The sequence below is a fragment of the Marmota marmota genome, unplaced genomic scaffold, assembly GCF_001458135.2.
Source record: "Marmota marmota marmota unplaced genomic scaffold, marMar, whole genome shotgun sequence".
Classification (NCBI taxonomy): domain Eukaryota; kingdom Metazoa; phylum Chordata; class Mammalia; order Rodentia; family Sciuridae; genus Marmota; species Marmota marmota.
Genome location: NW_026000051.1, coordinates 6,289,666 through 6,301,349, shown reverse-complemented (window position 1 = coordinate 6,301,349; position 11,684 = coordinate 6,289,666). Strand labels below are relative to the sequence as shown.

The following is an 11,684-nucleotide window of genomic DNA, read 5'->3' as shown; positions in this document are numbered from 1 at the left end:
GAGGGAGGGAATGCAAATGAAGAGAGAGACAGAGAAAGAGAAGGGGGAGGGGGACCTCAAGGTGGAAAACAATCTTTTTTTTTTTTTAAACTCCAAACTAGGAAGTGCGTCTCATAGCTCTGCTGTGTCGTATTCTCTAGAAGTCACCAAGTCAGTCCACATTCAAGGGGAGAATTAAGCTTCACTTTTTAAAGAAAGTAAAATCAAAGAATTTATGTATAGATCTTTAAAAAAATCACCACCAGAGACCCAAAGAATTAAGGAGGGGGAAGAAGGTCACTGGATAAGTTATGGAGGCATCAGTGGGTGTTTATTCTCATTGTAGTCCCCAGTCCCCAAGAGTCCTCCTATTTGCTTCCTCAAGGGAGGTTTGTGTTTGTTTTCTGAAAATGTGATCTCCTTGAGGAGTATGCTGAGGAAAGGGTGGAAGGATGAGTGTCTTTGAGGGGAGAAAGGTAGAAACAAGAAGGAAAAGGGAGTGATTTAACTGGAAAGGGAAGAAAATCTTAGGGACCCTTCAAAGAAGGGGCCTTGCAACCTCATTTCCAGGCAGTGCTGTAGATACAAGGCAAATCCTTCCAGGAAAATGGGCACATGCTGTACTAAGGAAAGCCGAAACCCAGACTCCAGAATCCCACGGATCTCACACCTGAGGGTGGCCACAACCATCAAGCACCAAAGTACAAAGACTCACATCTTCTTAGATGACATACTTACTGGACACAGCCAAATGGACTGAACACTCATCTTCTACCCTTCTCCTGGCTCCTCCTAAGCCTCTCAGATTCCTAAGGAGAAGTGGTTGCCCATTATTAATCACTGAGACTGAATTTCTCATCAGTTTGCTGGAATTGGGGAGTTGGAGAGAATGGGATTGGATTTAATTTCACTTAAAGGAAATAAAATATTGTACATTTCCTGGTTACCTGATTTTTTAAACTAAGATTTCTGCTTGTTATATATATGGTCAATTAATGTACTAAACTAGGGATATATTTTACAAACAAGGAATTTTGGGGGTTTCAAAGTAAGCTTCAAAAAACTATTCCATCAAAATATTAAGATTTTTTGCCAGCTATGAGTGCACACACCTGCAATCCCAGCAACTCGGGAGGCTGAAGGAGGAGGATCACAAGAGCACCTGCTTTGCATGTGAAAGGCCATGGGTTCAATCTCCAGCATCAAAAAAATAAATAATGAAATTTTTTAAAAAATTAAGTTAACAAGAAAAATGTATTTTTCTAGAAAGTATTCCAGATAATAATGAAGAAGGAATGAAAGAATTAGATGATCCCCATCTGCAATGCCAAATGAAATAAGTCTAGACACTATATATTCCTAATATGAAAAAAGAAAAGAGTCTTAATTGAGGTGCACACCACTCCTATGATATATTCTTTCCAAAAAAAAAAAAAAATTTGAATTTCATCAAGTCTGTAGAACTAGCTCTAACCAACAGTTTATAAGACACAAAGGAAATACAGAAAAACATGCTAAATGATCCCCTGGGAATAAGGTCTATAAGATTCAAACTAGAAAAACTGGTTAGTACTTGCCAAGTGGTCAGGGGGACAGAGGGAATTTTGGAGAGAGATGGAACTGCTCTATACTATAATTACAGTTGTCCTTATGCAACTGCATTTGTTAACATTTACAGGTCTACATGTTAAAATAGTTGAATTTATCAAGTGTAAATTATACTTCAACTTTTTAAAAAATTAAAAATTCAGACTGTGGGACATTCTTAATAACAAACATGCTCTCTTAAACAAACAGAAAAAGAGGACTGGAAATCATGTAGATTTATAAAGGTTTAGGGCTGGGGTTGTGGCTCAAAGGTAGAGCAGTCACCTAGCACGTGAGAGGCCCTGGGTTTGATCCTCAGCACCACTTAAAATAAAGGTATTGTGTCCAAATACAACTAAAAAATAAATGTTTTTTTAAAAAGCTTAATAAAAGGCTGGGGACATGGGTCAGTGGTGGAGCAGAACACTTGCCTAGCATGCACAAGGCCCCGGGTTCAATCCTCAGTAACTAAAAAAGAAAAAAAAAGGCTTAATACCTAATCAACTAATTTTAAATTACCAACATTATCTGGATCCTGTTTGAACAAAAATATTTTTTAAAACTGGCCAGGGGCCTTGGGCTGTGGCTCAGCAATAGAGTGCTTGCCTAGCACACATGAGGCACTAGGTTTGATCCTCAACACCAGATATAAATAAATAAACAAATAAATAAATAAAGGTATTGTGTCCATCTACAATTAAAAAAAAAAAAAAGGACTGGGTATGTAGTTCATTGGTACAGCTCCTCTAGGTTAAACCACAGTACCACCCAAAAAAAAAAAAAATTTAAATAAAAGATTTCTTACCTTTCAACAATAAATGCTGAAATCTTTACAGATGAATAATGTAATGTATGGAATATGCTTCAGGTGAAACAGGGAGTGTAAAGATGAAATAGGATTAAGTCCACAGTTATTACAGCTGGATGAAGAACAATTCAGGTTCATGCAGGTAGTATTCTCTACTTGAAATTTACACCTACACTTACATAAAAGTGGAAGTGAAGCCTTGGGCACTAGCTTGCTTAACCTTCTGGCTATTGGGGCACTCCACCCTCTAGGGAGACCTTGAACATCTGTGACATCACTGCTTGACTTTTCTAGGTTTCATTCTTAAATATTGCCATGAAAATGCTACATACTGACCATGCCATCTTGGCTTCTGCAGAATACGCTTTCACAGAACTGAATCTGGCACCATGCCCTAGGTTTTCACTAACATATACTACAAGAAACAGCTCCAACAAAACCACTGCATTGGCTGCAGGGATGCTGCCGAGGCGCACTCTAGCACAAAGAAGCAGAGGAGAGTCCTGTGTTTTAGTGTATGCTTAAAAACATTCTCCCAATTTTCCATTTAAGTCCCTCCAGAATCTCAGTTTCCTAACAGAGCACAGAGATCTATCTCCTAGAGATTACACTACCCGTCTAGCCCTAAGGTCAATTTCCAGAACAAAGACCCTGCAGAGAGATAATACTGCAGAGAAAGAGAAAACAGTTTGTTCTATTTCCACAGAGTTACTGTTTTGGTACAAAACGGAATTGAATGCAGGGGCACTGTGCCACTGAGCTACATCCCCAGCCCCTTTTCATTTTTTGATACAGGGTCTCACTAAGTTGCTTAGGGCCTCACTAACTTGCTGAAACTGGCCTCAAACTTGTGATCCTCCTACTTCAGCCTCCCGAGCTGCTGGGATTACAGGCATGTGCAAACACACCCAGCTATTTCCACACAATGTTACTACAACATTCTGTTTCTTTATATTTCACTCAACATGCCCTCTCCAGGTTATTTGGTTCATTTTCATAACTTGGATCACCAAGTGTTTGCTGATGACTTCTTCTGGGCAAAAGGCTCCTATTTTTACCTGCCTGGATAGAGATGGTTCACTGACACACTCTTCACTCAAGATAGCCCAAATAAATTCATATTCACCCCCCCAAACTTGTTCTTGCTCTACATCTGCTGCCTCAATTCAAAGCATTCCCATTCAACCTATTTATTTTTTTTAGTTGTAGTTGCACACAATACCTTTGTTTTATCCACTAAGCCACAATCCCAGCCCTCAAACCTATTTCTTTTTAATTTTTCTTTTTTTAGTTATAGATGGACACAATACCTTTATTTATTTATTTTTATGTGGTGCTGAGGATCGAACCCAGTGCCTCACACGTGCTAGGCAAGCGCTCTACTGCTGAGCCACAACCCCAGCCCTCAACCTATTCTTCAAGCTAAAAACTCCTCAATATACTGTGAAAAAAAATTAAAAGGCGAACAAGCTATAGATGGGAGAAAATAACTGTAAAATATATACCTGATTTTAAAATTGTTTCCAGAATACACAGAAAACACTTTTGACCAATAAGGAAGACAAAAAAAAAAAAAACTGATAAAACATGGGCAAAAGACTTGGATGTTTCACAGAAGGTTATATGAATGGAAAATTAGCCCATGCAAAGATACTGAACATCATTAGTCATCAAGGAAAAAGGAAATTAAAACCACAATGATATGCACCACTATACAACCACAGAATGGAAAATAATGGTGATGGTATCAAGGGTTCAAAATTTATCAAATTGTACACTTTAAAAGTATGCATCTTATTATATTCCAATTATTCCAAAATAAAGCTCTGTAAAAAGGAAAAAATATGTCAGGCATGGTGCACGCCTGTAATCCCAGTGGCTCGAGAGGCTGAGGCAGGAGGATCACAAGTTCAAAGCCAGCCTCAGCAATGGCAAGGCTCTAAGCAACTCAGTGAGACCCTGTCTCTAAATAAAATACAAAATAGGGCTGGCGATGTGGCTCAGTGGTTGAGTACCCGTGAGTTCAATCCCTGGTACCCCCCCAAAAGAAGAAAAATTAACAATACCAAATATTGGTGAAGACATTAAAGAAAGGGACTCTCACACATTGCTGGTGGGAACATAACTTTGAAAAACAATTTAGCAACTACTTTACAATTTAAACATGTGGGTTGGGATTGTGGCTCATGTTCTACGTCATGATAGCAGTGGACAGTCACACAACCACACACATCTGTCAAAACTCACTCAACTGTGAACTTAAAAGTGGGGAACTTTATCATGTGTAAATACCTCAGTAAAGCTGATTTTTTTTCAAAAACTGAAGAAAAAGCAAAATAAAAATATTTAAATGAATGATGGTCACAGTCATGACTTACTGAGTCTCTCCTGTGTGTCAGGTAATTACACCATGCACTTGGCACACATTAGTTCACTGAATCATCCAGCCAAGAGTGGTCGAGTACCTATCTTGTGTGAAAGCTGGGAATGCTACAGTAAAGAAAACAGACACAGCTCTCTGCACCTGGAGTGTATATTTAAAGGAGAATAATAATCTACCACAGAGATGCTACGACTATCTTCATTTTGCTGAAAAACAAATAGGTTCAGAGGTTAGATACTTGGTCCAAGAGCCCAAAGTTAGTATTTGGGAGCACTGACATTCAGACTCTAGATCAGGATTGCTCAACTTCAGCACCAACGACATTTTGAGCTGGGTAGTTCTGGGACTAGGAGGCTGTCCTGTGCATTGTAGGCATTCAGCAGCATTCCTCTAACCAGCAGAGGCCCCAAATGCCTCTAATGTCAAACACCCCTTAAGGGGTAAAAGCTCCTTTAGTTGAGAACCCCTGCTTGGTTGACACCACACTTCTTCAAATCTTTCTTCAAATACCCCTGGTTCAGTGCAGCTCACCTAAGATGCATAGTCAGTCTATAACCAGGCCTTGTCTCCATCATTTGAACACACTATCACCAGAATTAACCTTCTAACTCTTCAGGACCTAGATTAATATTTTTTTGAAACTGCCCTCACTACCAGTTATGCAGAATTACTACAAACCCTTTATAAACACTGTATAAACCTTGGTATATAAACAAAGTCATTACACTGTTTCACATTTCATGTCTGTTTTCACTATTAATAAATGAGTTTTCCCCCAAATTTCACTCATGTACGTCTACTGTCCCCAAGCATGTGCAGTATGGAGGTACTAGGAATTGAATCCAGGGCTCACAAATGCTAGGCAAGTGCCCTACTACCAAGCTACATTCCCAATCATGTTTTAAAATTTTTAGGCAGCATCTTGCTAAATTACCCAAGCTGGACTCAAAAGAGTTGCTTCTGCTTCAACCTCTTGAGCAGCTGAGATTACAGATATGTGCCACTTTGCCTGGTGCAGATGTTTCTTCAATAAATTACATCTATCATCAAAATGCCTGGATCCCATTGATTTTAAATATATAACCAAAAAGAAAGAAAAGAAAGCCAGGTGTGTGGTAGTAATCCCAGCAACTTGGGGGGTTGAGGCAGGAGGAACCCAAGTTCAAGGGAAAAGAAACCAGGGCCTAGTGCATCAGATAAGCTTTAATCAAACAAATGGGTCTTGTTTCAAAGAGGACATGAAAGAATTCTCTAACTCATAATCCAAACATTACTAGCAGACTATATTGAACTCTTCAGAAATTTCCAATACCACATGGAAAACTACCTTCCTAACCTTAATACTCCTGTTAATCTATTCAGCATTCAATACTAGGACAGAATTTTGGACTGCCAAGGCCCCATCCCACACTAATTCCTCTTGCCACAAATTCATTTATTAGCTCACTAGTTTGTTGTTGTTTTTGGTCTGGGGATTTAACCCAGGGGAACTTTTACTACAGAGGTACATTCCCAGCCCTTTTTAATTTTTTTTGAGGGGGGACAGGGGTGTTACCAGGGATTGAACTCAAGAGATTCAACCACTGAGCCACATCCCCAGCCCTATTTTATATTTTATTTAGAGAAAGGGTCTCACTGAGTTGCTTAGCACCTCACTTTTGCTGAGGCTTTGAACTCATGATCCTCCTGTCTCAGCCTCCCGAGCCACTGGGATTACAGGCATGCGCCACCATACCCAGCCTTTATTTTTTGAGATAGGGTTTCACTACATTGCTGAGGACCTGAGTTGCTGAGCCTGGTCTCAAACTAGTGATCCTTCTATCTTACCCTCCTGGGTTACTGGAATTACAGGTGTGTCTCACAATACCCAGATGGCTAACTAGTTTTACTGAGCTAAGCACAAAGAATATGTGTATGTATGTGTGTTTGTGTGTATGTTGTTGTGGTTGTTCTTATGTTGCTGGGAAATGAACCCAGAGGTGCTCTACCTTGTGGTGAGCCGCTTCTGCCGTTTATGCAAATTATGGTCGCCATTACAAGATGGCGCTGGCTCCGCTGTGGTCTGTGACAAACAACTCCTTATTTGGGAGAGTTGGCGCATGACTTTTCATCACCCTATGAGAAAGCTCCACGTGGCTGCTTTGCATTGGGGCTTGAGATGCTTTATTAAGGCTGGGAGGGGCATCCGAGAGAGAGAAGAAGAACTATCAAGGGCCTGAAATAAACTACTGAAAGAAGATTCCTGAGTGTTGCGTCTTCCTTGCGGGCAAGGGGGTGCAACACTACCTCTGAGCTATATCCCTGGCACATTTTTAAATTTTTATTTAATTTTGAGTGAACCCAGGGACACTCAATCAGTAAGTCACATTCCAGCTCTTTTTTGTATTTTGTTTAGACAGGGTCTTACTGAGTTGCTGAGGGCCTCACTAAATTGCTGTGGTTGGCTTTGAACTCACAATCCCTCTACCTCAGCCACTGGGTTTACAGGTGAGTGCCACTACACTGGTCTCTCTTTTTTTTTTTTTTTTTAATTTTTGAGATAGGGTCTCATTAAGTTGCAGACACTGGCATCAAAACTGTGAAACTCCAGCCTCAGCTTCAACCTCCCAAATCATTGGGATTACTGGCACACGCAGCACAAAGCTAAGAATGTATGATTTCTACTAGGACCAAAACAATACTAGGTACAAAGATGAACCAAGACAAGGAAATAAAGGTTTCAAGGACAGCTAGGATGTGGCTCACTGGTACCATGCTTGCATGAGGCCCTCAGTTCAATTCACAGCACTGAAAAAAAAATTTTTTTTTCAAGGAAATAATAATAATAGGGCATGGGGTGCCTTTTCAGACTGTTCACTGGCAGTACCCCAACTAGGACTGAGATGCATTCAGAGAAGCAATCTTTAAAACCTCAGTGGCAGAGCACTTGCCTAGCACTCATAAAGCCCTGGGTTTGATCCTCAGCATGACCAAAAAAAAATTTTTTAAAACACAAAAACCCCACTATTATGTTTATCATTGGAATTGTTTCCCCACAAAATCAGTGTCCCCAATATGAAGACCCCTAAGAAGAATGTGTCTCAGGTTTAACAGTCAAACAAAAAAGTTGTGGGGCTGGGGCTGCTGCTCAGTGGTAGAGTGCTTGCCTAGCATGTGTGAGGTACTGGGTTCAATCCTTAACACCACATAAAAACAAATAAAATAAAGGCACATTAACAACTAAAAATATATACGTGTGTGTGTGTGTGTGTGTGTGTGTGTACACACACATATACACATTTTTTTTAAAGTTGTGCCAGGCACAGGGATACATGCCTGTAATCCCAGCAGCTCAGGAGGCTGAGACATGAGGATCACAAGTTCAAAGCCAACCTCAGCAAAAAGGGAGGCACCAAGCATCTCAGTGAGACCCTGTCTTTAAATTAAATACAAAATAGGGCTGAGGATGTAACTCAGTGTTCAAGTGCCCCTGAGTTCAATCCCCAGTACTCCCCCCCGCAAAAGTTGTGCTTCTTTTGAATATACATTTGATTTTATAGACACCATGAATCTGAAAAATGAGCTTTATTTAATTCTTCCCTTTGCTCCAGGAAATTCAGAGGTAGATAACGGAATCTACATTTGGTAATTGTAGAGTACTTTCTGACATGTATACTAATTTTGCCTCTGCTTTAATTTTATTCTTCTCTCATTTCTTCTTTGTTGTAATCTATTTGTAATCCTCTAGAATGTACAGATTTTAAAGAGAGGTGAGAAAAGCTATTTGAAACTGAGCATGGTGGTACATACCTATAGTCCTAGCTACTCAGGAGGCTGAGATGGGATAACTGAAGTTTGAAGGCAGCCGGGGAAACTTAGAAAGACCCTGTCTCAAAATAAAAAAGGACTGGGGGTATAGTTCAGTGATATACTGCCTGCCTCACACATATAAGGCCCTAGGTCCAATCCCCAGTACTACCAAAAAAAAAAAAAGAGAGAGAGAGAGAGAGAGAAAGGGAGGGAAAGGAAAATTGTATTTGAAATGTGCTTTTTTTCTAGACAGGGTTGTGTTGATCAGCAGGCCTGGAATTTGAAATCCTTCTGAGTATCTGGGATTACAGGTGTGATCCATGGTGTTTGGCTTGATCATTGCTTTTCAACGCAAAATTTATCGTGTATAGAAATTTCTATGTGCCAGGCACTAGTCTAGACACTTTACAGTCCTAGAAGGGTTGAACTATTATTATTTCCATTATATAGCTGAGGAACCTGAGAATCAGAGGGTTTACAACTTACATATGATTACAACTTGTACTTGACAGGTGGATTCAAATTCATGTGTAATGGCAAGACCATTACAAATAAATGTACATACAGGATATCACTGGAGGGAATTAAGAGCAGAGGAAGGAAAGGGAGAGAATGGGGAAAGCCCTCATTGAGGAAGTGAAGTGTGAGCCAAGTACTAAAGGAAAGAGCTTATCAAAGAGCAAGGAGAAACTATTCCACAAAGAAAGCAATCATGTACAAATACCCAAAGCAGAGAGAACATAAGTTCTGGAAAAAGCACACAGAACCTGCATTCAGCAATTCATTCATCTTAAGGGTTCATCAGAAAGTAAAAGCATTTAAGAGTAGATAGTTAATATATTCATTACCGAGAATTTCTATGGCCTCAGTACTAACCTATGGCTAGAAAGGTAGGTGGAAGTAAAATAAAGTCAGCCCTTTAATAAGGCTAAAATTATGTTCAGTAATTTATTATAATTAGGCTAAAATTAAGTCTGAATTATGTTCAATAGCAATAGGGAACCTCAGAAGATACCAAAGAATGAGAAATACATGATTGACTTATACAGAATGGTGAATAAATTACTGATTGAAAGGTAGGGAAACCAGATAGAAAGCTACTATAAGAGGCTGGCAGTGGGGTTAAACCGGGCCTGTCCAAAAGAAATACAATGCAAACCATATGTGCAATTTTTTTTTTAATTTCCTAGTGGCTGCCATGAAAAAAAAGTAAAAAGAAATAAGTGAAAATTATTTCATTGATATTACAATTTATTGAATCTGATATACCTAATATATCAGATTATATGTCTCTAAATAACCATTCAAATTTGGACTAAGAAATTTTACTTTTTTGGGGGGGGGGGTACAAACTTGAAATCTAGTATATATTTTATATTTATCTCATTTTGGACACTAAATTTTCTTTTTTTCCTGCTATACCCCCCTCCACCTCATACTGGGGATTGAACCCAGGGCCTCATGCTAGGAAGTGTTCTGCCACTGAACTATATACTTTTTTATTTGAGACACTATCTTACTAAACAGCCCAGGCTGGCCTTGAACTTTCAATCGTCCTGTCTCAGCCTTCCCGGTAGCTGTGATCAGATGCATGTTCCACTGCATCTGGCTCAGGCACTAGATTTTCACTGGAAATATTTGATAGGATTTAGACTTCATAAAATTTACAAATGATAGAATAGCTTCACATACCCAAGGAGCTCTAAGACTACTTAATTTCCAATAAGTGGTCAGTCTGTAAATTTAAATTAATTCTAATTATTAAATTAAAAATTTGGTTCCTCAGACATGCTACTCACATTTCAGTGCTCAGTAGCTGCATGTGACTATCATATTGAGCATACAGGCCTAAAGAATAGCAAAGGTACTTTGGCTACCAGTACTTCCACTATGAGCATTTTATATCTACCTAACATTGAAGATTTCTAACCAATAACTTGGCAGGTATTAACTAAGAATTAGTTAATAGTTAATAGTCCTGGTCACATCATCACTACTGTAGCTTTTTTTTTTTTTTTTTAGAAACATATTGACAAAATGAAGCTTCTAATGACTCCACAGAATTACTGTGTGGTACCTGACACACGGAATGCACTCAAAAATATCTGTGGAATGAATATTCTCCATTACTTAAGGAATAATTCACATGTCTGTGGCCTACTTATGCCCTCCTTGTTACTTTCTATTTTCCTAAGGATCAACCATTTCTATTATTTGTATTCTACATATGATGAGAAAGAAATCAATAAGAAAATGTATTTATAAATGTGTATTAGAAGCATTATAGTATAATGGTTAACAGTTAAAGAGTTTAAGCTCTGCAATCAGACTGCCCAGATTCAAATCCTCATTTTACCATTTATTAAATAGATGTATGATCTTGGGTATATACTTGGCCTGTGACTTAATTCCTTATTCTGCAAAACAATGATGACAATACCGATGACAGTATCTATGTACTATCTTGGGTCTCCTCATGGATTACAGGTGATAAAGCACTACAGCAGCTGTGTGCTTTTCAGAGATGGTAGAGAAGTTGAAATTATAACTAAAGAAAAAAACTAGGGATCTCTCAATTTTTTATGTTTCCCACATTATCTTAAATTTAAAAAAAAAAAAGTAGAGGTAGTAATTTGAAAGGAAAACCTTGCATGTAGTTATATTCACTAAAAAAGTGAGCTAAATAGGCAATTTCATCTCCTGACCATGTACAATTATGCAGTATGGCACAGGTGCAATCAGGCAAATAGAAAAACACGAACACAAAAAGAGTAAGGCGTTTATTGGCCTTACCTGCTTTTCCGTTTTCGAGGTGGTTTCTCCACTGTGCCAGTCAGTCTACAGACCAAACAAATAAGACGGTAACTAAAAGTTAACATACAACATATTGCCAGGCTCTACTGTGCCAGTCAATAACTCAATGACCACCCTCTGGGACCTCATGCCATCCCCATACCTGTCCTTACAAACACCTAAGCCTCGTTTCCCCTATTTACCAACACCAAGCAATCCCGGGACTCGATGTTCCCCCAATAACCCCCTTAGCCCAAGCCCTGCTCTGCCTCCTGATCCCTCAGCCCATCCTCAGTCTCATTCGTCACAATCTGGCTCCCCAAAACCACCCACCTTCACCTACCT

The 11,684-nt window shown here is 39.1% G+C and overlaps 1 protein-coding gene across 6 annotated transcripts in view; it reads right to left on the bottom strand.

Annotated features, from left to right (window-relative positions):
* Scai (suppressor of cancer cell invasion) overlaps positions 1-11,428 on the bottom strand; it is a 155,581-nt gene extending 144,153 nt beyond the window's left edge. For 4 of the 6 annotated variants that reach the window (XR_007351182.1, XM_048813053.1, XM_015497726.2 and 1 more), the window contains exon 1: positions 11,340-11,428. Coding sequence is in view for 3 of the 6 variants with exons in the window: in XM_048813053.1 (XP_048669010.1) it covers positions 11,340-11,425 (86 nt within the window). In the remaining 3 variants the exon portion in view is untranslated. Of the gene's footprint in view, positions 1-717; positions 789-1,091; positions 1,174-11,339 lie in introns of all 6 variants that reach the window. The other 2 variants (XM_048813054.1, XM_048813055.1) reach the window with 2 other exon arrangements.
* Between the last annotated feature and the right edge of the window lie 256 nt (positions 11,429-11,684).